General features: G+C 39.7%; 1 protein-coding gene across 1 annotated transcript in view; it reads right to left on the minus strand.

The window, feature by feature from the left end:
- The window catches only part of TOP6BL (TOP6B like initiator of meiotic double strand breaks), a 46,853-nt gene extending 20,149 nt beyond the window's left edge, over positions 1 to 26,704 (minus strand). The window contains exons 1-8 of the mRNA XM_059386940.1: positions 26,648 to 26,704; positions 21,940 to 22,023; positions 20,491 to 20,546; positions 19,760 to 19,831; positions 18,215 to 18,410; positions 7,806 to 7,956; positions 5,780 to 5,926; positions 1,394 to 1,515 (exon numbers count right to left, since the gene is read on the minus strand). Coding sequence (XP_059242923.1) covers positions 1,394 to 1,515; positions 5,780 to 5,926; positions 7,806 to 7,956; positions 18,215 to 18,410; positions 19,760 to 19,831; positions 20,491 to 20,546; positions 21,940 to 22,023; positions 26,648 to 26,704 — 885 coding nt within the window. The remainder of the gene's footprint in view (positions 1 to 1,393; positions 1,516 to 5,779; positions 5,927 to 7,805; positions 7,957 to 18,214; positions 18,411 to 19,759; positions 19,832 to 20,490; positions 20,547 to 21,939; positions 22,024 to 26,647) is intronic.
- Between the last annotated feature and the right edge of the window lie 260 nt (positions 26,705 to 26,964).

The following is a 26,964-nucleotide window of genomic DNA, read 5'->3' on the forward strand; positions in this document are numbered from 1 at the left end:
TCCCTCAAAGGGGGCCATATGAATTTAAGAAATATGTTACAAAAAGTATATAGGATATAGGAAGTCAGAAAGTCAGATAAAAAGAGAAAGTGTTGGGGCACCTGGGTTGATCAGTTGGTTAAGCCTCTGCCTTGGGCTCAGGTCATGATCCTGGAGTCCCAGGATCAAGATCCCTGCTCAGCGAGGAGACTGCTTCTCCCTCTCCCTGGGCTCCTCCCTCTTCCCCCACACCCCAAGCTTATGCTCACTCGCTCTCTCTTGTTCACTCTCTCTCTCACCTTACACCAGTTAGAATGGCCAAAATTAGCAAGACAGGAAACAACGTGTGTTGGAGAAGATGTGGAGAAAGGGGAACCCTCTTACACTGTTGGTGGGAATGCAAGTTGGTGCAGCCACTTTGGAGAACAGTGTGGAGATTCCTTAAGAAATTAAAAATAGAGCTTCCCTATGACCCTGCATTGTAATACTGGGTATTTACCCCAAAGATACAGATGTAGTGAAAAGAAGGGCCATCTGTACCCCAATGTCTATAGCAGCGATGGCCACAGTCACCAAACTGTAGAAAGAACCAAGATGCCCTTCAACGGACGAATGGATAAGGAAGATGTGGACCATATACACTATGTAGTATTATGCCTCCATCAGAAAGAATGAATACCCAACTTTTGTATCAACATGGACAGGACTGGAAGAGATTATGTTGAGTGAAATAAGTCAAGCAGAGAGAGTCAATTATCATACGGTTTCACTTATTTGTGGAGCATAACAAATAACATGGAGGATATAGGGAGATGGAGAGGAGAAGGGAGTTGAGGGAAATTGGAAGGGGAGATGAACCATGAGAGACTATGGACTCTGAAAAACAATCTGAGGGTTTTGAAGGGGCGGGGGGGGGTGTGGGAGGTTGGGGGAGCTACGTGGTGGGTATTTATGGAGGGCACGGATTGCATGGAGCACTGGGTGTAGTGCATAAACAATGAATTCTGTTATGCTAAAAAGAAATAAAATAAATAAGTAAATAAATAAATAAACAAAATCTTAAAAAAAAAAAAAAGAGGGAACGTGATGTTATAAACCATTAGGAAATGAGGGAAAAAATGTAAGATTTAGAGAAGCAGTAGCTCCAAACACATGTGTGAAAGGGAAGAAAGATAAGGAAAGGCTCATTATTAGTCATTTTTCTCGATTATTTTGTCCCTATTTACTCAAATTCACCCATTAGGAGGTAAGACTATGCAAGCTGGTACAGTGACATATGCTAAGTTAAATCTTGAGTTCCCAGGCTAGAGGCCATGTAAGGATCAGCCAAGGTGACAAAAGAAGACTAGGCATTAAGGGAGGAAGGGCTCTCAAGCTCGGTCATATCCTCTAGTTCTTAGGAATTTCTTATTACCTTGGTAGCCTGGTGATGCTGCTCCAAGGCCTGGTCCATGGCAACCTGGATGGAATCTTGCACTGCGCTGTGGCTCTCCATGAGGATGGCACTGAGATGAGTGGTGAGCAAAGTGTGGACTCCTAAGGGGAGGGAAAATATTGGTAACTTTTTGAATGAGAATGTCCAAGACTTCAAGACTGCTGTTACGGTGCTATGAGTTAGGGGTGGAATGAAAAAGAGGCCTCTTGGAAGAAGAGGACACTTTTGCCTATCCACAAATAATTACTTTTTTAGACCAAACAATCAAAACCACCCCCACAAAACACCCAAAAAACAAAACAAAATCCCCCGAAAACAAACAACAACAAAAGGTCAGCAACTTAAAACCCACCCAATTCCACTTGCAAATAAAAAAGACTTCAAAAACTAAGTGTGAAGGTTGACATTATTTTTGAAGAGACAAGTGAGGGATCCTGTTTAATTCATATCAGAAACAGAACTATATACCACATACTATAAACAATGACACTGGTGACTTCCAAAGGATAGGAGGAGGAGGAGAGAAAAAGGAAAGGCCTGTTGGACAGTGTGTCTACCCTACTCCCTTCCTATGTGAGCTTCACTGTTGGGGTGAGCCACTGTTACTGTCAGGGTCTCAATCCTTTCACCTATCCTGTGATACAAAAAAAGTTAACACTCACAAAGAGGACTCTGAGACTGCTGGTACAAGGCATTTTTATTTATTTTTTATTTTATTTTATTTTATTTTTTTCTTCAAGGTATTTTTAAATGGGGCTATTTCTAATTAACCATAGGCACCACTGCTCAGAAGAAAAGCTAACAGTTAAGAGAAATAGGTAAAAGAGGTCAAACAATAACAGACTACCCTGATGACCCAGAGACAACAGACATGGGAAGACAAATTCACTTTATACCTGAGAAAATCCTTGTAATTAACCTTTCCTTTTTCACTATTTTTCTGTTCTCCCCTGAATACTCCGTGCAAAGGCTATGGTGAAGCAGCCCACAGCTGGCTTTTCTCAGGGCTGCATTAAAAATGCAAACCAGAAGGTACATTTTCTACCACAAGGCACCATGATTCTATCCCAGAAAGGAATGCAAAATGTGGTCTGCTCAAAAGGAATCCAAAATTGGAGTCTGGAGAACATAGATTCCAGAGTGAATTCAACCATTAGCTGGTGGTGACCGAGTCCCTTCGCTTTTCTCACTTCAAAACTAAAACCGGCTTTATACCACCTGCTCTCAGGCACGTTGCGCAGATAAACTGGGATAATATGTGTGAAGTGTTTTTAAATGTACATTGCAATATGCAACGGGACAATATTGCCATTGCTATGATGATATCGTATGGATTACAGTTTTCTATTGTTTGGTGCTAAAAATAGCCTCAAGAAACCAGTTAGGCCCTTTTTGAAGGCAGACATTTAATTAAAAAGCTACAAGTTTGTTCCCCTAAAACTGATGATACTACCAGATGCCTTTAACGTTGTAGCAAAATAATGAGTTAATCATAGAAAAGTTACCATGACAAGGTGGGCAGGAGGCCAGTAAGTGATTTTTTAAGACACATGGAAACAGACTGTAGTTCTGTACAATCTGTTTCCTAAAAGTAGCTCTACAGAAAGCTTTCAAGGATATGAGAAAGAATATGGGAGAAAGAAGATAAAATTACTGTGTCTTGAGGCGCCTCGGTGGCTCAATGGTTTAAAGCCTCTGCCTTTGGCTCAGGTCATGATCCCAGGGTCCTGGGATCGAGCCCTGCTTCGGGCTCTCTGCTCAGCGGAGAGTCCGCTTCCTCCTCTCTCTCTGACTGCCTCTCTGCCTACTTGTGATCTCTGTCAAATAAATAAATAAATAATCTTTAAAAAAATTTACTGTGCCTCTATTCATATACCTATATCTACCTACCTTTACCATATACCCTTTTTCAAAGGCTAGTCCTACACTACCAGATGTGTAAGGAAATTTATAAAGATACATAGTATGGGGGCTCCTGGGTGGTTCAGTCAGTTGAGCAGCTTGCTGTTGATTTCGGCTCAGGTCATCATCTCGGGCTCCTTGGGATCAAGCCCAGTGACAGCATCATTGGGCTCCATGCTCAGCAGGGAGTCTGTTTCAGGATTTTCTCTCTCTCTCTCTCTGCCCTCCCCACTCTCTCAAATAAATCTTTTTTTTTTTTTTTAAAGATACTTAGTATGTTTACTAATGCAGTGATGAATTTCTATTTAATCCAATATCAAGTGTCAACTACCTGAGATGCTACAGGCCCTCAGAGTCAAGCTAAGCAGAGCTGTATGAACGATCAAATTACTGCAAGAATGACAGGAACCACTGGTTTTTGAGGAATCTGAGTTCTTCAGGTGTGTTTGATAGGATTCAGAAAATGGTATGAGACTCTCTGTCATCCCAGGGAAGACTGAATATGATAATGCTTCTAGCCGACCTCAAAACAAAACAAAATAAAACAAACAAAATCGAAACCAAACAACAACCAACAAAAAAAGCCTGCCAAAAGACAGAGATCTTGAGTCGTAAGAGGGTCTTAGACTTGGAGGGGCTTTGATAGTACCTAGTCTAACAATCTCACATTAAATACATGAAAAGGAGAGATCAGATGACTTATGTGACTTGTTTCCCAAAAATCACCAAGGAATTCGATAGCAGAACTAAGATTATAGCCAGCTTTCTTGATTCTACCCTGAAGTCCTTTCCACTATACTAAGATTTTTTTCTTATCAGCCTCTGTCCCTAAGAGTGCAGGCTGGTAACAACCCTAGGCCTCCTCACTTTGTCCTCCCTGCTGGAAGCCTCATTAGTCTGGGTCCCTTTAGGCTCCCATTCCAGGGCCTTGATGAGTGGAAGAGTGGGGCACCAGACAACAGCTCCTCAAATGAAGAGCGGCAAGCCAGAACCCACAAAAGCGGTGTGCTTCTCTCCTAAACAATATACACATACTGGGGAAGACCAGAGAAGCAGAGAAATCGGGAAGCAAAAAAAATCCCACAGCTGACAGCAGTTTGTTCAATAAATAGTTGGCACCAGTCAGCAGGAGCTGTCTTTCTCTCGTGACTCCGTGGGAGCAGGGCCACAGCAAGTGAGCACGGCGATAGCTGAGCAGAACCCCAAGAAAAAACAGTGGCTCACAGAGCGCACAGCAGCATATTGGGAACACTGAAAGGAAGGCTTCTGAACCTCTCCTCGCACATTTATAAGCTCCATGTCTTGCTATTTCCAAGTTTAGGAGGGCATTGGGAAACTCTCTTTGGGGCCCCTGGGTGCTCAGTTGGTTAAGTGTCTGCCTTCAGCCCAGATAATGATCCCTGATTGAGCCCTGGGAGCAAGCCCCCTGCTCAGCAGGGTGTCTCCTTCCTCTTCTTCTGTCCCTCCCCTTCCCCTGCTCACACTCTCTCAAATAAATAAAATGTTAAAGAAAAAGGAAACACTTAAATTTATATCTCAGTATTTATTGGATTAAAATGCATAAGCCAACTCACACTCAGTGGTTTTCAAACTTCACTATATTTAAAAATTACCTGAGAATCTTGTTAAAAATGCAGACTCTTGAGCCATACCATATTTTTACATTATAACAAAGCAGTGAGTTAATCCTTGGCTCAGGAAGCAGCATATTCTCAAATACTGTAGGTGATTCTGATGCATGCATTTCACAGACCACCAACCAGAACCTTTCTGGTAAAAGGTTATCACCAATTTGTTACATAAACTCTAAAGTCCCCCTTTGTATGCCTGAACAAGGACCATTTCTCCCTTTCCAGAGGTCGATGTGGCAGTCACAGAAAAGTCATTCATACCATTACATGCCCATACCTCCCTATGTTGTAGCTGAGAGAGATGTTGCCTCAAGGCCAAGCAGTGAGAGTAATGTTTCTGGATTCCACCTAGAAAAGTGGTAATGTGGTGGGCAGTTCTCAGGCCTGAGCTTTAAAAATATACTGCTATCTGAATCCTGTCTCAGTCCAAGGAAATCATAATCCCTGGGGGTGATGTCTGGGCATTTTTTAGAAGCTCACCAGGTAATATATCAAGCAGCTAAGGTTGAAAACCACTCATCTAAGGTAACAGACTCTGTAGAGATCATTACAGAAGTATCCACGGATATCTGGCCAACTAAATCTGGGAATGTCATCATTTGAGGGGTGTTTCAAGATACTTATCTTTTCCATAGAGCATATAGTTTAACTTTTTTAGGCAAGGTTTTTCATTAAAATTCATTTTTCTACAGAAATATATGTAATTCAGACATGTGCATCATATAAAGTCTCCCTTTCTTTACTTTCTTATCATTTGTGCATCATATAAAGTCTCCCTTTCTTTACTTTCTTATCATTTAAGCACACCCAAACTGGCAGCCCCTATACCTACTCCACAGTTCTGTTTGCTGGACTGGAAATCCGCTGTGAAAATCCACAAAGAGAAAAAGCAGCAGCGTTTGTCCCTGGGAGTCCATATTCTGAGACTGATCTCCCACACTGGATTCCACCTGATAACTCACATCTGGAAGCAGCAAATCTAGAGGACAAGATATTACACGGTATTCTAACATAAGTAAAGCCCTCAGAATGCTGAGTAAATAAAGAACCTATACCTCAAAGAAGGATCTGAGACAGATCTAAATTCAAATATTCCCTTCTCCTCCTGAACCTATTTTTCTATCCACTTGATGGAAGCAAAGAATAGGGACTCACAGAAGGAACATCAAAATAACAACTGGGTGTGCAAAATGCAAACCAAACAGCACTCCTTAGAACTTACTGGGAAACATTAGTATAATACAGTTGCTGATTCCCCAAATGACTTTCCCAGATAGATATCACTAGTAAGGGGCAGAGGTTAGAGTCAAAGCTGAATAACGATAATGACAACAGCTAATTTGTATTAAATGCTTACTTATGTTAAATTCTTCACATGGACTATCTAAATACTTAGTCTTCTCAACAACACTATGGCATAGGACCTATCCTTATATCATTTTACAGATTAAAAAAAGGCACCAATAGATTAAATACATTGCCCAACATGAGGCAGTAAGGTGGTGGAACTGTTTTAGACAGACTCAAAAATCTGTGTTCTTAACCACATTACTATATTGTATTTGTATCCCCAGGTAATCTGATGCCCTACAGTCACTTTCTAGCACCTTGATCCTTTAGAATACAATCATGATAGTCCTAAGTTTCACCCAGGTCCATACGAAAAAGTACCTCCATGTGGATTCTGGTTCTGTCCTTTACAGTAATGAGTGAGGGAAGGAGATGAGGGGACATATTACTCATTTCCAAAGTAAACTGAGCAAGTTCAGGCACTGTGAATTGGCAAAAAGTGAAGGAAACCAACAAAGCATGAAAATAAAAATTGAAAGAGAAAAGGAGATATGGAGAGCCCTAGAGCCTCAAAAATTTTAATCGCATGACATCCCACCTGTTAAGACCAGGCATTCTTTCTTCACAAAAGCACTCACCTCCACAGACAGGCCCTATTCAAAGACACCCTCCTTTCATTACACCCTCTGGAACAACTACCTACTCAAGAAAAAAAATCCTTACTCTGAGTCTTACTACCTAGAGAAGATTCTATCATTTCCCCTGAGATACTTCACCCTAGGAGGCTTCAGTCTTCTCATTCCAGGCACAGTTCTAGAATGCCTCTTCCCCACTGGTCACCTTCCTCAGCATCCAGTTTACCAGACTACCTCCTAAATTTTGGAGGATTGTAGCAAACAATAGTCAAGCTCAAGTCTGTAAACCTCCTAGATATCACCTCCTGGTTGCATATCCCTACTTTCCAGTTTTGTTTTTTGGTCCAGTTATTAAGTGTCCACATTTCGGTGTGATTCACCCCAAGTTAATGTGGTTAGGATCTATATGAATACTACAGCCAGCGTCCTAAGCTGATTACTGTGTGGTTTATACTCCTGCTTTGAATTTATACGGTGTTGTAATTTTTTATAAGTAATTTTATGTGAATTTTCTCATTTCACTAGAAAATATTTCTCTTCCATAATAGTTCAGTGATGTTACTAACCTTTCTAAAACCCCAGAGTTGACAGATTAAGGTACGACAGCAACCCTCTGAACAAGTCATTACAAGATGGAGGCCTACTGACTATCTCTAGAGGACCAGGAAGAGAGAAGGCAGTAGAAGAAATGCGAGGAAAACCAGCATTAACAGGTAATACCCAAACAGTTAGGCTCTAACGCGTCTTTGACTATTGACCTCTTTGCCGCACTTCATGTAGATTCCGAAACTTAGACCCTCACCAGCAGCCCCCAACATAAACCATCAGATCACTGTCTCCTACTTTTTATGTACATCTGCTATTTATATTTCCTTGCATTTTTCTAATATCCTCCAGGTTTCTTTATTCCTGTGCAAAGAGAGGGAGATGTACCTCTATCCAAATTGAGATCCAAACTGGGCACCATACACAAGTGGTATTTCTTCCAATCAATGAAATAAGAGGTATCTTTGAAGACAGTAGTAGTTGGCTGCTCCTGACCTGGCAATATCAGAGGCAGACCTGATGGTCCATAGAGAAATATGTATAGTTGCTAAAGAAAACTACTAGATTTTAGTTTTTTATGACTATGTATTCATTTGCATAAAACAAACATAACACTGACCTGGTTCACACTCCCAGAAATAAACTAGGGTGCTAGATGATTACCTATTCCTTTCCACATTGAATAGAGGTGTGAGGCACCAGAGAAGGTCCACTAGAATCCCTAGAAATTTATTCCGGGTTTAATAAGTGTGTGCTACAGGTATAGTATTGGGACATTTAGTTTATATATTCATCCTACTTATTCCATCGTAGGTTTGAGTGGTACTACAAGCTAAACAACATATTAAATTCAGAGGATACAAAGATGAATATCCAGATTTAATACCTACCTTTGAGTTATCATATTTATAGTACTGGAGATACAGGTAAAAATCAGTAAAATATGGTGTTATACATACTAGAATAGAAGTATATACAAAGAAATATCTTTCAGTAAGTATCTGAGTATATTCAGATTAAGAAGGAAATTCTTTACCTTCTCTAACCCTATTCTCTAACCAAGAACAAGGGGGCCAGGACCTCTGAAATGGTTTCCTTCTCTTGATTTTGCTCCTCCTCTCACCCTCCCTTTTACCCAGGGTTTCTTCACCTTAGCACTACTGGCACTTCAAGTCAGATAATTGTTGTAGGGGCTGTCCTGTGAACTGTAGGATGTTTAGCAGTACCCCTGGCTTCTACCTACTAGATGCCAGTAGCAAGCTGCTCCTGAGTCATGACAGTCAAAAATTCCCCAGACATTCCCAAATGTCCCATGAGGGCAAAATTCTTCAGTTAAGAACTAATACTTAACCCTTTTTGTCCCCTAAACCAAAGCTAAATAAACCAGAAATATATTTTCCCTTATCTTTTTTTGTTTTCATCCTCTTTTTAACAGGGTACACATGAAGAATTAAGTGTGAAGATTAAAATCCTCTCCCGTAGGCACAATGAAAAGTCCCAGCAGAACAAGGCAAGACTTATCCCTAAATGAAGTCGCTGTCACAAATCCAAGATATTTACACAGGAGCTAAGGCCAACACATTCACTTTTTAGAGCCAGGGGAGCTTTGAGGTACTGCGAACTTAGTAAGAGTGGAGTGTCTGAAGAGTCAAAATGTGTGACTATCTTTTCATTGGGTTGTTGAAACCATTTACTTTTAATATAAGTACTGTTATGGTTGGGTTTAAATCTACCATCTTATTATGTGTTTTGCATTTGTTTCTTGTATTTCCCTCTTTTCTATTTTTGGATTCTATTTTGGACTCGGTGTTTTTTTTGGTAATTCCATTTTTAACCTCCTTTTTGACTTACTCGTTTTAATTCTTTGCTGTAATAACTTAGGGATTGCTTTAGGCTTTATAGTATACAACTTTATCACTACCTACTTTTAAGTGATATTATAAGAGTTAACACACATAAAGTATAAGAATCCTGCAAAAATACTTCCATTCCCCCCCCTTGGTCTTTGTACTATTGTCACTCATTTTAATGTGACATAGCATATAAATCTTATATACCAATGGCTTTTTTTTTTTTTTTTTTTTTGCTTTAAAAAGCCAACTATCAGGGTACCTGTGTGGCTCAGTGAGTTAAGCCTCTGCCTTGGGCCCAGGTCACTATCTCAGGGTCTTGGGATCGAGCCCCATATCACACTCTCTGCTGGCCGGGGAGTCTGCCTCCCCCTCTCTCTTGCCTGCCTCTCTGCCTAATTGTGATCTCTCTGTCAAACAAATAAAATCTTTAAAAAATAAAAATAAAAAAATTTTTAAAGTCACTGTCTTATTTTTAAAAATACAGCAAAAATCTTTTATATCTATTCACATAGTTATGGTCTCCAGTGCTCCTCTTTATTTGTGTAGATCCAGAATTCCATCTTCTGTCTGAAGCATTTCCTTTAACATTTCTTACAATATAGATCTGCTGGTGATTGAAATCTTTTGTACATCTGAAAAATTCTTTATTTTGCCTTTGTTTTTGAAAATATTTACTTTTGGTATAGAATCCAGGTTAAGTTTTTGTTTTTGTTTTTACTATTTTAAAAATGTTGCTTCAGTGGCACCTGTGTGGCTCAGTTGGTTAAGTGTCTGACTCTTGATTTTGGGTCAGGTCATGTTCTCAGGGTCATGAGATCAAGCCCCACCTTGGGCTCCATGCTAAGTGTTCAGCGTGCTTAAGAATCTCTCTCTCCCGGGGCACCTGGGTGGCTCAGTAGGTTAAAGCCTCTGCTTTCAGCTCAGGTCACAATCCTGGGAGCCTGGAATCGAGCCCTGCATCAGGCTTTCTCCTCTGTGGGGTATCTGCTTCCTCCTCTCCCTGTCTGCCTCTCCACCTGCTTATGATCTCTCTCTCTCTCTCTCTCTCTCTGTCAAATAAATAAATAAATAAAAATACTTAAAAAAAAAAAAAAGATTCTCTCTCTCCCTTTCTAGGAGGCTGGGTGGTGAAGTGGGTTGAGCATCTGACTCTTGGTTTCAGCTCGGGTCATGATCTCAGGGCCCTGAGACTGAGCCCTGTTTTGGGTTCTGTACTCAGTGGAGAGTCTGCTGGAGAGTCTCTCTCTTTCCCTGCCCCTCCCACGTTCTCTAAAATAAATAAAATCTTTAAAAGGTGGGGGACAGTGCCTGGGTGGTTCAGTTGGTTAAGCAACTACTTTCAGCTCATGTCTGAGTCTTAGGATCGAGTCCCGCATCAGTGGGGGGGGCGTGCCTGCTCAGTGGGGGACACTGCTTCTCCCTCTGACCCTCTCCCCTCTCATGCTCTAACTCATTCTCTCTCAAAAAAATAAATAAAATCTTTAAAAAAGCAAAAAGATTCTCCCTCTTCCTCTGTCCCTCCACTCCCCCACTCATGTGCTCTCTCTTAAAAAGAATAAAAATAACAAATAAAAACATTGTTTAACTTTCTCCAGACTTACAGTTTCCAATGAGAAATCTTAATTCTCATCTTGGTTCCCCAGTATATTATATATGTCTTTTTACCTTAGTCTCTTTTAAAGTTTTTTTTTTCTTTATTATTGGCTTTAACCAATTTGATAATGATGTATCTTGATATAATTTTATTCAAGTTTCTTATGTTTAAAGTTTGTTGATCTTCTTGCATTTGTAGATTTATACTTTTCATCAAATTTGGAAATTTGGGGAACATTATTTCCTCAAATATTTTATCTGCCCTCCCTCCCTGCAGGAATCCAATTACATGTCTCTAAATTAGGCCACTTGAAGTTATCCCACAGTTCACTGAAGCTTTGTTCACTTTTTTAGTCTTTTTTGGGTTTCATTATAGTTTCTATTGCCATGTCTTCAAGCTCACTAATATTTTCCTCTGCAATGTGTACATCTGTCATTGATCTCATCCAGTGTATTTTCATCCTAAAAGTTGTAATTTCTATGTCTAGTTGTTCAATTTGGGTGCTTTTTATAGCTTTTGCCTCTTTATTTAAGATGTTCAATATTTTCTTCTCACACCCTGAATATATGGGTACAGTTATACCTGTCTTAATGTCCTTGTTTACAATCCTATTACCTATGTCATTTTAGGCAGTTGACCAATCTTTTTTCTTTCATTATCGGTCCTATTTTCCTGTTTGTTTGCATGCCAAGTAATTTTTTATTGGATGCCCAGCATTATGAAATTTATCTGGTCAAATGCAGGACCTTTTTGTATTCCTGTAAATATTCTTGAACTTTTTTTCTCAAACACTATAAAGTTACTTAGGAATAGTTTGAGCTTTTTGGATCATACTTTCAAGCTTTGTTAGGTGGGACCAGGGAAGCTAGGGCTAGGGCTGACTCCTCCACTATATTCAGGCAAAACCTTCTTAGGACTCCAACTGATACTCTATGAAATATGAGGTTTTCTATCCTGCCTTGTAGGAACAGAAACCATTCCCAGGTCTGTGGGTACTCCAGGAATTCTCCTCTGTCTGGAGCTTTCTCTCTATATTCATCTCCTCGGGGTGCCTGCGTGGCTCAGTGGGTTAAAGCCTCTGCCTTCAGCTCAGGTCATGATCTCGGGGTTCTGGGATCGAGCCCCACATCGGGCTCTCTGCTCAGCAGGGAGCCTGCTTCCCCTCTCTTTCTCTGCCTGGCTCTCTGCCACTTGCGATCTTTCTCTGTCAAGTAAATAAATAAAATCCTAAAAAAAAAATCTCTATATTCATCTCCTCTTTGGTACTCTTATAAGTTCTAGCTCTCTGAACCTCCCTAAACTCTCAACTTTGTCTTCTCAACTCAGAGAGATCACTAGACTCTATCTGGGTATAACCTCCCTATGAAGTTTTCTCTAGATTGTACAGTGGTACAACACAGGGTTTGTTCGTATCTCCTCTCTATAGACCCACTGTCCTATACTATCTATTGTTTATATAACTTGTCCATTTTTTTATTTGTTCATGGTAGGAAGTTGGATCCAGTCCCTGTTATTTGCTCTTAGCTGGAAGTAGAATTTCTGAAGTTGACATAATCTCATGGACTTTGATAGCTTCTTTGCTTTCCAGATTAACGTAAGATACCCAGGCTCATTTTGTAGATTTTTTTTTTTTTAAAGATTTGATTTATCTATTTGAGAGAAAGCATGCATAGGGGTGGCAGAGGAGGGAGACAGTGGAATGAGAAGGGAAGAGGGGGAGGGAGAAGCAGACTCCCCACTGGCCAGAGAGCCCCATGTGGAGCTCAATCCCAGGACCCTAGGATCATGACCTGAGCCGAAGGCAGATGCTTAACTGATTGAGCCACCCAGGTGACCCGTATCTTGTACATTTCTACTTTAGACCTGGAATCAGTCATTCCTCCTTTTTAGTGAGCAATGACATTTAGAGAACACATTTTAGGTATTAGGGAGTGCTCATTGTTCCTACACTTGTTTGTTTTTTGTTTATTTAGCAGACAGAGCTAAGAAATATATAATTTCAAAGGTCAGAAAACTTGGGGGTACACACTGGTATCCTTAATTCTACTTTAAAAATTACTTTAAAAAGGGGCGCCTGGGTGGCTCAGTGGGTTGAGCCGCTGCCTTCGGCTCAGGTCGTGGTCTCGGGGTCCTGGGATCAAGTCCCGCATTGGGTTCTCTGCTCGGCAGGGAGCCTGCTTCCTCCTCTCTCTCTCTGCCTACTTGTGATGTCTGTCAAATAAATAAATCTGTCAAATAAAATAAAAAGGGGGGGGCGCCTGGGTGGCTCAGTGGCTTAAAGCCTCTGCCTTTGGCTCAGGTCACAATCCCAGGGTCCTGGAATCAAGCCCTACATCGGGCTCTCTGCTCAGCAGGGAGCCTGCTTCCTCCTCTCTCTCTGTCTGCCTCTCTGCCTACTTGTGATCCCTGTCGGTCAAATAAATAAATAAAACATTTTAAAAAGTTACTTAAAAATTTTTTTATTTCAAAATAAAAATTTTTTTGAATTTATACTCCTGTATCTGTTATCTTATGCTACAAATTTTGGTTCCCAACAATGTTAATATAATTACTTGCTTTATAATAAGTATATAATAATTTCAGTATAATACCAATGTTATTACTAAGAATCAAGGTCACTAAAAGAATTTCAAGAGTGCTTTACAGTTTACTTCATTCTTAGAGTATATCCCACCATGAATGTACATCAAAACAGTATATTCTAAAGTCAGCTGAACTAATCTTTTTACTGTATGAATTATGACAATCTATATGGGTAAGTTCATTATCTTTTATCTTGAGAAATACTTTTACAGTATTTCTGTAAATACTGGGATTTCTGTAAATTCTGGGATTCCAGCTTGATTTTTTAGTTTCAGGACATTAACATTATTATACTACTACATCCTGTTGGAATGGGGAAGTCAGCTGCAATTTGTTTCTCTTTTGAAGAAAATCTATCTTTCTTAGCTGATTTTTCTTCTTATTTTTGATTTTCTACAGGCATATATATCTTTTTATTTATCCTGCTTGATTATTGAGCTCTAAAATCTGTTTTAGTTGCTTCCGCCATTAGTTCTTCAAAGACTGTTTCTGCCCCATTTTCTCTCTTCCCCTTTGGGATGGAAATTAAATGTACATTAAATGATCTCACTGTTTCCTCTCACCTGTTAACTTCTCTTCTGTATTTTCCATACTTCTGTCTCTCTTTACTTTATTTTACTAGTTTTTGCTATCCTCATCTTCTACTTTACAAATTCACTTGTGTTATATCTAATCTGTTGTTAAATCTATTTAATTTCAATATTGGTCATTATCTTTTTTGATTCTACAATTTCTGTTTGGTTCTTTTAAAAATTTTGTCATATTTTATAGTTTACAGTTCCCTGGCAAGATTTTTTTTTAATTTTTTATTTTTTATAAACATATATTTTTATCCCCAGGGGTACAGGTCTGTGAATCACCAGGTTTACACACTTCACAGCACTCACCAAAGCACATACCCTCCCCAATGTCCATAATCCCACCCCCTTCCCCAGCAACCCTCAGTTTGTTTTGTGAGATTAGGAGTCACTTATGGGGGTGCCTGGGTGGCTCAGTGGGTTAAGCCGCTGCCTTCAGCTCAGGTCATGATTCCAGAGTTCTGGGATCAAGTCCCACATCGGGCTCTCTGCTCAGCAGGGAGCCTGCTTCCTCCTCTCTCTCTCTGCCTGCCTCTCTGCCTACATGTAATCTCTCTCTGTCAAATAAATAAATAAAATCTTAAAAAAAAAAAAAAGAGTCACTTATGGTTTGTCTCCCTCCCAATCCCATCTTGTTTCATTTATTCTTCTCCTACCCACTTAAGCCCCCATGTTGCATCACCACTTCCTCATATCAGGGAGATCATATGATAGTTGTCTTTCTCTGCTCCCTGGCAAGATTTTTAAGGTTGGCTTTCAATTTCATAAGCACAGTAAACATAATTTTTTATTTTTAAAGTCAATGTCTGATATTACCCATATCTGGAGTCCCAGTGGGTTCTTCTGTTGCTTCTGTTTTTGCTAGCTTTTGTTCATGTTACCTTGTGCACTCTTGTACCTAGGTGTGTGTGGGGGGTGTGTATGACAGAGAGAAAGAAATGTGCACATGAGCTGGACATTTTGAGAAAGCATCTGTTAAATAATTTGAAGCACAGATGTGGTCATCTATCTATCTAGAAAGAATTTTTGTTTGCTTCTACAGGGCATCTGGGAGAATTAGAAATCTAGAATCATCTTAATCCATTCTGAAAGCTTAAGATTTTCTAGACTTCCCAGATGACCCAAAAAATATATGAGCTCATGTGAAGGATGGTTTATTTCAGGTTCACCTACTCCATAAAGTGTAAGCTTTTAGTTATCCCTGCCCAAAACAAGAGGAACTTTTAACAGCACCCCAGCTCAGCAAGCCCTAAACTCTTTGGCTTTTTTGTCCTACATCAATTTGGAAGTGCATCTTAGCTTCTAGGCTGTTTGCTCTAGTTTGCAAATGACCTTAGGGCAAAAGCAGCCCCCAATGTTGGGCTCAAGCATTCTGTGATTCCTGTTTTCTCCTATGTTGGCCCAGAAATTTCTCCCTACTCACTAGCTCTTAGATTCTTTTATGATGTTTTAATATTTCATACAGCATTTGTCCTCAATGGGAGGGTGAGTCTAAATTACCTACTTGGCCATTTTCAGAAACTGTAATCCTACCAGAGTTTTCTGTTAGTTCTCTTTCTCTTCACTAAAACATCACCTCTCTAGAGTCTCCTTGGGCTATAATATTTAAATAACTTGCCTATCATTATCTCTTTACCTGCTTTATCTTTACTGTACTTATCACTACCTGACATCTATTTATTAAAATGTCCCACTAAGGGGCGCCTGGGTGGGTCAGTCAGTTAAGCAACTGCCTTTGGCTCAGGTAATGATCCTGGACCTCAGGATCAAGTCCTGCATCTGGCTCCCTGCTCAGTGGGGAGTCTGCTTCTCCCTCTGACCCTCCCCGCTCTTGTGCTCTCTCTCATTTTCTCTCTTTCAAATAAATAAAATAAAATAAAATAAAATGTCCCACTAAATGTAAAGTTCAAGAGGATAGAAAATGTGCCTTATTCCTCTGGGGAATGGCATGGGGAGGAAGGAGAAATATTTATATTTTACTTTATCCTCTTCTATATGACCTAGATATTAAGGTTTTTAAAATCCAAAAGTCCATGCATAATCTTTATCACCATCCCGCTCCTTCCTCCTCCCTAATGATATTTCCAGCTAACATTTATTCCATGACCTTCGCCTTCTGCTGTTCTTATTCTTTATACTCTACTATATATAACTACATTTACTCATATAGCTTCAGTCATATAACAATAATACCTAATATTTATTGAACACTTATTAAATGTCAGGCAGTATGCTAGGAGCCTCACATAGATTACTATATAATCAGTCCAAAAACAAACAAATCACAAAAGAGTAACTATAACAACAACAAAACCTTTGCAAGGGGAAATAAATAAATCTACCAAGTAGTATTATCTCTGTTTTAAAGCTGATGAAATAAAAGTTTAGGTTGTTAAGTAAGCTGAATAAAGTCACAGCCAATTAGTGGTGAATCCAGCATTTACACTCTTGTGCCATGCTCTAACCACAGCACTATGCTACACTGAGTCCATGAAGGAAATGTTGACGCTCAAAAATATATCTCTAAATCTGACCACTTCCAATTTCCAGACCAAAATTTCTATGTAGCTGCTTGCCATTTTCAAGGGACATCCTGCAGGAACCATAAACGTGTTTAAACCTCAGCTAATCTTCTTTACCTTCCAAATCTGCCATTTATGATTTGTTTCTTTTTTTTTTTTTTAAGATTTTATTTATTTATTTGACAGAGAGAAATCACAAGTAGATGGAGAGGCAGGCAGAGAGAGAGAGGGAAGCAGGCTCCCCGCTGAGCAGAGAGCCCGATGCGGGACTCGATCCCAGGACTCTGAAATCATGACCTGAGCCGAAGGCAGCGGCTTAACCCACTGAGCCACCCAGGCGCCCCTATGATTTGTTTCTAATTGACAGTATCATTATTCTATTAGCCATCTATGGAAATGTTTTTAACCCACTGAGCCACCCAGGTCCCCCACTATGGAAAATGTTTTTAAACAGCTTACTGAGTTTTAAAGATAACACATAACATACAATTTACCCATTTAAAGTGCACAGTTAAATAGGTCGTAGTATATTTAAAAAATTGTGCAACCATCACCACCATCAATTTTAGACCATTTTTATCACCTCCTAAAAAAATCCCTCTCTATCCACTTTCTGTCTCTATAGATTTGCCTCTTTTGGATGTAGAAATCTGGACATCAACTTTGGCCATTCCCTGCCCCTAATCTCTCCCTACCCTAACAATGAATTGGTTGCCTCATTATGTTGATTACTTCCAATGATAAGTTTCTCTTTTCTACGCTCCTCACACTTTTAACTGAGGCAAGCATTATCTCTTGTTGAGGTCACTTATGAATTTACGTAGTGTTTACTGACTTCTCTCTCCTATCCCACTGCATAATTGCTGCCTGAGACTCCTAAAACATCCAATGGTTTCTCACTATAAAGACAATGAAGTTTACACTCCTTAGTGTGACTCACAAGAGCCATGTTCAACTCCAACTACTTTCCCAGCCTCATCTCTCCTGCTTGCACCATTCATTCCATGCTTCATCATACTAAATTACATGACAAGCATGTGGCACATGTGTCACATTTTATAGTTTCCAGTTTTTGGAAAAATTCTCAAGTTTGGCTTTCATACTGGATTTTTATTTTTATACAAATCATACTGGCTTCTAGGCACAGAGTTTATATGCCAAGGATTTTTTTTTTTTTAGAATTGAGATATAAAAATTCATTTTTTGGGGGGCACCTGGGTGGCTCAGTGGGTTAAAGCCTCTGCCTTTGGCTCGGGTCGTGATCCCAGGGTCCTAGGATCGAGCCCCGCATCGGGCTCTCTGCTCAGCGGGGAGCCTGCTTCCTCCTTTCTCTGCCTGCCTCTCTGCCTACATGTAATCTCTGTCTGTCAAATAAATAAATAAAATCTTTTTAAAATTTTTCATTTTTTTCAGGGTGCTTGGGTGGCCTAGTCAATTAAGTGCCCAACTCCTGATTTCAGTGCAGGTCATGAGCTCAGGGTCATGGCACTGAGTCCCGCATTGGGTTCTATGCTCAACTCAGAGTCCGCTTGTCCTTCTTGCTCTGCTCCTACCCCCACTCACTGTTTCTCTCGCTCTCTATAATAAATAAATAAAATCTTAAAAAATCCATTTTTCAAGACAATGAATTTGAAGATTTTGATGGACTCTGTCATCAAAAGGATATGGAAACTGAAGAAATCCTATTCAGCTGGTTGGGAAAGACCTCTGGGCAGGGACACAGAGCAGCAGCTGGAGTCAGTGTCAGCTCTCCCAGCAAGCCCATGCCAGCCATGTCATCAGGGATGAAAAGCATTACTGGATGTCCTAGGACAGGATGGATTCTGCTGCAGAGTAATTCAGCTGTAGCAAATTTTGGTTTACTGTGAAAAAACAGGTAAGACAAATTTAGCTTTTTTGATTCTTAAGTTTTTTGGTTTTTTGGCTGGCTCAGTTGGTAGAGTGTGCAACTCTTGATCTTGGGGTTGTGAGTTTGAGCCCCACGCCGGGTGTAGAGATTACCTAAAATAAAATCTTTAAACATAAATAAATAAAGTAGGCTCCACACCCAACAAAGACTTTCCTCTCTCTTTAAACTGATGAGGTCATCCAGGAAGATATGTCCACAAACACTGGCTCAGAGGCTTAAACTTTTTCAGAAAATCTGTGTTCATGAGCTGTCTACCTGTAAAGATTGTATGATAGCAGAGGACTACAAAAGAAAGTTAAGGTTGGGGGTTTTGTTTCCTGCACATATTAAAGAATTGTAATTCTGAATTGTAATTCTGATTAAGAGTAAAACTAAAAAGCCTCGAGGAGTCTCTTCAAGCCTTAAGATCCTATGACTAACAGTGATGATTCAGGGCATTACAAATGGAGTTGAAAACTACTGAATAAAGAATTAATGAGTTGATCTTGTAACAAATTAGTCTTGGGGCGCCTGGGTGGCTCAGTGGACTACGGCCTCTGCCTTCAGCTCAGGTTGTGATCTCAGGGTCCTGGGATGAGCCCCACATCGGGCTCTCTGCTCGGCAGGGAGCCTGCTTCCCTTTCTCTCTCTCTCTCTGCCTGCCTCTGCGCCTACTTGTGATTGCTGTCAAATAAATAAATAAAATCTTTTTAAAAAATTAGTCTTTTTCTTGCTATAATGCACGTTCACTTTGGATTCTGTGGTAAATGGACAGCACAGGAAGGCAAGGCAGAGGGTTCTATTCCATTTATTTACCATCTTTTCCATGGATTTTTTCGTTTTTATTTCTTTCTTTCCTTCTTTCTTTCTTTTTTTTTTTTGGTAATTTGAAGAAGGTAAAGGTAGAGAGAAAGAGGATTTCCAAACATATGCAAAATGCTGACGCACAAATAATAACATACAAAAAATTCCTTTCTATTCATAGTATCTTTCTATCCAAGAGTTCAGGTAACTATCTAAAAAGTCATTCCTCTCTTCTCATATGTAAATAAGAATGAAATTAGCAGGGTTTGTTTTGTTTCATTTACAGATGGGAAAGAGAAGGGACATGTCCTTGGGTCAATTAGAATATATTCAAGAAACCAGAAATAATAAATGTTTTCAATACCAATAGCTTCAAAATTCTACTTTCACTTTTCTGACAGAGAATCTGACCTGGCCCTAAGAAATGACAAGTGAGGCTACTTTCAATTTCTACCCACATTCATACTCATAACAGGAGATTAAAATGTGGAGAGGGACCACAATGCTTTTCCCCTTCACCTCACATAATGCCGACAGCTTATAACAAGAGCAATTCCATTCGACAGGTTCAAAGTGGGTTCATTCTTTGTCCTGCAAAGCAAAGAAAAATTAAGCCATATTTCAGGGATTCTAAAACCAATATTTACCTGATACAAATTCTGGCCCATGACTACCATCACCCCCAAAGATTACTAGAATTCAATAGCTGATTAACTAAGGGGAAAATGGCAATTTTTAAGATCACCCACTCAAGGGAGAGGAAAAGAAATGAAATGTTTAGATGAATCTACCTGCTCATTAAAAGCTAACATGAGAAAAGAAATTTATTCAATCTGAAAAAAAATAAAAGCTAACATAGAATAAGAAAATGTGGGGCTCTAAGAAAATTAGATTCAGGGTGAGTTTGGGTCAAGAAGTCAAACTGTGGGGCACCTATGTGGGTGATATAGCTGGCTGAGCATCCAACTCTTGATTCCGGCTAACGTCATGATCTCATGGTCATGAGATCAAGGCTTTCCTGGAGCCCCGCATCAGGCTCTGCGCTCAAAATGGAGTCTACTTGGGTTTCTCTTACCCTCTGCCCCTCCCTCCCACACACAGGTGCATAGGCGCACTCTTTCTCTCTAAAATAAAAAAATCCTAAAAAAAAAAAAAAAGTCAAATTGTGAAGCTACTAGAAACAATACAATAATGATGGAGAAAAACTATAAAGCCACAGGATAAGCTTAAGCCAGGATTTAAGGACTTACCCAAAGACTTCCACGGAAAGGACTCCATTCACCTTTACACTGAAATTAAATTTAATCTGCAAAGTAAATGGAGTATGAGATTTAACACAAACCAGGACAGAGATTAAAAACTTCCATACTTAATTCCCAAAGGGGAAGATATTCTTTATATCCACTTTTTTTTAACTTGTCCTTTCCCTGAACATAATATAATTAATACAATTACCATTTATCTGTGCTCAAATTCTGCATCTTAAATAAACTGAGTCCTAGACTTCAATTCCAAGTGGCCACAGATTATCACAACAATGAACCCACTTTGAACCTGTCAAAACTACCCTTTGTTCTCTTTTCTTTTCCCAATGTTATCTCTTCTCCCCTTTAAAGGACTATCAATTTTTCTCTTTATTCTTTCCACTGTTTTTATACATAGAACATTCCATGCTTTTTCCTTTGCTTTTTCTTCCCCTACCCGTCTCTGACTTTTGTCCTCCCTGCAATTCACTTCACTGTTCTAATTATTTCCTACCTTTGACATACATTTTTCTTTTCTGTGTAACGTAACGGGTAATCAAGAACTCTAGAGCCAGCCTGCCTGAATTCAAATCCCAGCTCTGCAAGTTACTTAACCTCTCTACCATAGTTTCCTCAGCTATAAAATGGGAATGATGCTGATAAAACCTACTTCACAAGGGCTGCTGCATGGGGTGAGTGAGTGAGTGTGTGGAAAGCACTCAGAAATTGTGACTGGCATAATAAGCACTGAGCCCTGCTGAAGACAGAAAAAGTAGAAAGCTACCAAGAGAAGAAAAGGAGAAGTTAAAAAGCATACTTAATAGTGTGCATCCCTATAAACATACCTAACTATAGCTAATTATAAAAAATTATAGCTCTTGGGGCACCTGATTGGCTCAGTGGGTTAAGCCTCTGCTTTCAGCTCAGGTCATGATCCCGGGGTCCTAAGATCGAGCCCCACATCGGGCTCTCTACTCAGCGGGGAGCCTGCTTCCACCTCTCTCTCTGCCTACTTGTCATCTCTGCCTGTCAAATAAATAAATCTTTAAAAAAAAATTATAGCTCTCCAAAGTTTGAAGTACTTTATCAGAATTTCCCGATTTGCTCTTCTGGTCACTTCGGAAAAGAAGATGGTCAGCCAGGTTCATTATCCAGATTTAATAGAAAAATGAAGCATGTGGGGGGGGTGGAAATGAATCTAAACTGATACAATAAAACAGTAAGGAAGTAAAAACAAGAACACAAGGAAAGCTCTATATCCAAGGGCTCTCAGCTATGTCACATGACCAACATCAAAACTGTGTTAGGGACAAAGAAATCAAATCAATTCAATATTAAAAGTTGTAATCATTATCATGGAAAGAAAGTGGACCAACCATATAATTTCATCTCCTACAGAGTAGAGGTCTCCTAAAAATGGCAAGAGAAGCATCACTGTGCCAAAGAACAGCTTACCTTAGGGTGTACCATGACAATTTTATGTAAAAAATTCTTTATCACCAGACTATCTGTCATCAGAGTTCTGGGCTTTTCATCAACCTGCAACAACACAACAAAAACATCCACCACACATACACAAACCCAGGAACACAAATAAATTAAATTATGTTATTTCTTGGGGCATCTGGGTGGTAGTCAGTTGAGCATTTGACTTTTGGTTTCAGCTCAGGTCATGATCTGGGAGTGGTTAGGTCGAGCCCCACATTGGGCTCTGCGTGTAGTCCACTTAAGATTCTCCTTCCCTCTCCCTCTGCCCCTCCCTGCCTCTCTAAAATAAATAAATAAAGCTTTAATAAATCTTTAAATAAATGAATAGAGGTATTTCTTCCTATAAAGGTAACTTACTCCTCAGAAAGCTTTTCAGATATCCAAGGGGAAACACCTTTGGATCTAAGAACTGGACATAAAAGGCAATCTAATAGCTATCATTTCTTGAGCTAAACTATTTCATGGACCTTCTGGAGACACAATTTCAAAACCACCTTTTGGAACAAATTTAAAAGTAATTCAGGCTGGAACTAAGAAAAGTAACACTACCTTAGCTCTACCATCCTGATGTGAATTGATTTGTATTAAGAATGTAGTGAAAGGGGGTGCCTGGGTGGCTCAGTGGGTTAAAGCCTCTGCCTTCGGCTCAGGTCATGATCTCAGGGTCCTGGGATAAAGCCCCTCATTGGGCTCTCTTCTCAGCGGGCAGCCTGCTTTTCCCCACCTCTGTCTGCCTGTCTCTCTGCCTACTTGTGATCTCTATCTTAAAAAAAAAAAAAAAGAATGTAGTGAAAGGAGCAGACACTAAAATGAACTATTTTTCAGCATCAATTCATTTATCTACTCATTTTTTTTTTTTTAAGGAAAAGCTGTAAAGCAAAAAGTTCACAAGTCAGAAGACTTGAGTTCTAGTACTAGCGCTTAATTGCTCTGAATTTTATTTACTAATCTGTAAAACAAGGATAAAAGTCATCCATTCTAGGGGCATCTGGGTGGCTTGGTTAAGTAGCTGGTTAAGCATCTGCCTTTAGCTCAGGTTATGATCTTAGGGTCCTGGGATGGAGCCCCACTTTGGGCTCCCTGATCAGTAGGGAGTCCACTCCTCCCTTTCCCTCTGTGTCTGCCCATCGCTTGTGCTTTCTCTCTCTAAAATAAATAATCTTAAAAAAAAAATTACCCAATTCCACCTCACAGAACTGTTGTAAGGATCAAGTAATAATCTTTAAGTTATATATTATACATGGCAACAACAGTAGATATCACTTGTGGAATGCCTACTATGTAGCAAGCATTGTGCAGGTGTTCTACCTATATTACCTCACAAAAATCCTCAAGGCAGGTACTACTATCCTTTCTTTAGAGTTTTTTTTTAAAGTTCACTTATTTATTTGACAGAGAGAGAGCACAAGAAGGCAGAGTGGCAGGCAGAGGGAGAGGGAGAAGCAGGTTCCCCACTGAGCAGGGAGCCCGATCAGGACTCAATCCCAGGACCCTGAGACCATGACCTGAGCTGAAGGCAGAGGCTTAACCCACTGAGCCACCCAGGCACCCCAGTAGGCTTTTTTTTTTTTTTTAAGATTTTATTTATTTATTTGACACAGAGAGAGACAGCAAGAGAGGGAACACAAGCAGGGGGAATGTAAGAGGGAGAAGCAGGCTCCTTGCTGAGCAGGGAGCCCAATGTGGTACTTGATCCTAGGACCCTGAGACCATGACCTGAGCAAAAGGCAGATGCTTAATGACTGAGCCACCCAGGTGCCCCTAGATATATATATATTTTAAAATGAGACCTAGAGGCACCTGGGTGGCTCAGTGGGTTAAAGCCTCTGCCTTCAGCTCAGGTCATGATCCCAGCATCCTGGGACCAAGCCCCGCATCGGGCTCTCTGCTCAGCATGGAGCTTGCTTCCCTTCCTCTCTCTGCCTGTCTCTCTGCCTGCTTATGATCTCTGTCTGTCAAATAAATAAATAAAATCTTAAAAAAAAAAAAGAGAGAGACCTAGAGAAGTTAAGCAACTTGCCTAAGGTTACCCAGCTTTTCAGTGATAGAGCCAGAATTTGACCCTAAGTCTGTCTATTACCAATTGTCCATACTCTTTTCAATATACCCAGATACCTCCCTATAAATATAATAAAATTTACAATTTAATGAGAGCTTTCTCCATTCCAGGAATGGAGCTAAAGTATCTTACTTCTATTACCTCACTTACCCCTCACAAAGCCTTGAAAGTTACATATAACCCACATTTTATGGATGAGAAAACAATGAGTCTCAAAGAGGTCAAATAATTTTCTCAAGGTTACCTAATCTGCCTCCAAAGCTTTAGTATTAACCACTTTCCTGTAATGATTCACTCCATTTAATACAATGTCCCTAAACCCAAAGTTAGAAGGAGTCTTTAGAAAATGGAGAGTCTAGGAAAATGAGAAGAAATAGAGTAAAAAATCAGTAAGTTCTTATTGGTGGATCAGAGAATATAGAGCCATGTAGTAGGTACATATTAAAGAAAAAAATGGCCCTAGACCTCAACATATAACATAATGATGAAGAAACAGAATAAATTTCTATAATACTTTTTGTAAATACATTGAAAATGAGAACGAGAAGTATGCAGTGAGTGGGGAAAATTAGAAAGATTATTATAGAATCATTACTAAAAATTATCAGAAAAGTAGATGGGAATGATTAAAAAATTCTGAAAACAGATCTAGGATTATTCCTGCATGTAAACAGTAGTGATTAAAGAGTAACTGCAGAATACACATCATAGTCACATCCTTCATTTAAAAAATTTTACTACAGGGGCACCTGGGTGGCTCAGTGGGTTAAAGCCTCTGCCTTCAGCTCGGGTCATGATCTCAGGGTCCTGGGATTGAGCCCCACATCGGTCTCTCTGCTCAGCAGGGAGCCTGCTTCCCTCTCTCTCTGCCTGCCTCTCTGCTTACTTGTGATCTCTGTCTGTCAAATAAATAGATAAAATCTTTCAAAAAAATTTTTTACTACAGAGGTGCCTGGGTGGCTCAGTCGGTTAAATGCCTGACTCTTCATCTCAGGTCAGGTCTTGATCTCAGAGTTGTGAATTCAAGCCCAGTGTTGGGGTCCACACTAGGTGAGGAGCCTACTTTAAAAAAAAAAAACAACTTTATTATAAGATGTTCAAATAGAAGAAAAGCAATGAGCTCTTCAAAGCATTTTCTGTACTTAGCACTTAGAAAACAACTTCTTGGAACAGTTTCAAACTTCTGTAGCCTTGGTTATTATAGGGTATATCACAGAAAGGGCTAATTAAATCTAGCAGTAAGGCAACCAAAAAAGTGAAAATTCCTTGAGCGGCTACCAGAGAGGGGCTACAATTAATAATGATGAGAGCTACCACTTACTGAACACCTGCTACATGCCAAACAGTTTATATGCAAGTAGGAAATATCCCCCATTTTATTTACGAGAATAATGAGACTAAATAAGTTGTTTAATTTTTTCCAAGGTAACACGTAGCTAGCTAAGTGTCAAAACTGGGATTCAAACCTAGATCTAACTTCAAAGCCCACATTCCATTATGTAATACTGTCTCTCCAAGACAGTTCATTATCTATGCATATAGCTTTCAGAATCAGATATTATGTAATCTATCATCACTTTTATGGAGTCTGACAGGCAATGCTTATGCAAACTACTGAATTACCCACTCAAAACACTGAATGGAGTTTATGTAACCTGGGCCTACAGAGGTAAATAAAACAATATGAATTTGAAGAGTTCACAGTTAAGTAGAAGAGAAAGACAAATAAATAATGTATATGACAATGTGAAATGTTCTATGATTTACATATATTAAGAAATGCTAAAGAAAAACACAAGAAGAACTGGTATCTAATCTAGACTGAGAGGATAAAGTGACCTAATATCACATCAGCAGAGGACAGTTAACATAAAGCAAATAGCTCCTTTTATAATCTACTCATAATTTATTGAGAGGGACTGAAAATGTATGTGTTGGGGGTGCCTGGGTGGCTCAGAGGGTTGGGCCTCTGCCTTCAGCTCAGGTCATGGTCTCAGGGTCCTGGGATTGAGCCCCACATCGGGCTCTCAGCTCAGCAGGGAGCCTGCTTCCCCCTCTGCCTGCCTCTCTGCCTACTTGTGATCTCTCTCTCTCTGTCAAATAAATAAATAAAATCTTTTCAAAAAGAAAATATATGTGTCTATGTCTACAAAGTCTTTTAAAGCCTTTTAGAGTTGGGTGTCAGAAACCCAGTACCCCAGCCTGACATACATATAGAAGCAGTGAATTTACTTAAGTGTTGTTAGGAAAACATAGATGCTGCCAGCCCTGGGCAGCAGCAAAGATTATTGAATCATATGTTCCAGCCTTCACCTTTAGACACAAATCTAATTATATCACAGATAATATCAAAGCTATTTTATAGTTTCAAACTGAACTCAGGTTGTCATAGGCCCTATATGACTGTCTAGAAGAAAATAAATCTGTGCTTCTGTCTCGTCCTGTCTCTAGTTAAATATGTATATAGAGAAATAGATAAACATGAAGATATGTTTGAAATACACGTGTACCTCTACCAATTTTATCACTTAGTACCATAGCAGAAATAATATAAAAATGGATAAAGCTTTCAAGAAGATCTTGTAAAATCAAACTGTCTTTGGAGGGACATGTTACCAGCCGAATGGAACCCAAGATGCAGGACTGACTCAGCATAAACACAAGACCTTGCATCTCTCCTAAATGACATTCTCTTCAGTATTCCCTGGGATTGGCTCTCCTCACGTGCCCAGAGCAGTGGATCATTTATTACTGCTTTTTTTTTTAATATAATTTTTTATTTTTTATAAACATATATTTTTATCCCCAGGGGTACAGGTCTGTGAATCACCAGGTTTACACACTTCACAGCACTCACCAAAGCACATACCCTCCCCAATGTCCATAATCCCACCCCCTTCTCCCAAACCCCCTCCCCCCAGCAACCCTCAGTA

This window comes from Mustela nigripes, chromosome 1 (genome assembly GCF_022355385.1).
Source record: "Mustela nigripes isolate SB6536 chromosome 1, MUSNIG.SB6536, whole genome shotgun sequence".
NCBI lineage: Eukaryota > Metazoa > Chordata > Mammalia > Carnivora > Mustelidae > Mustela > Mustela nigripes.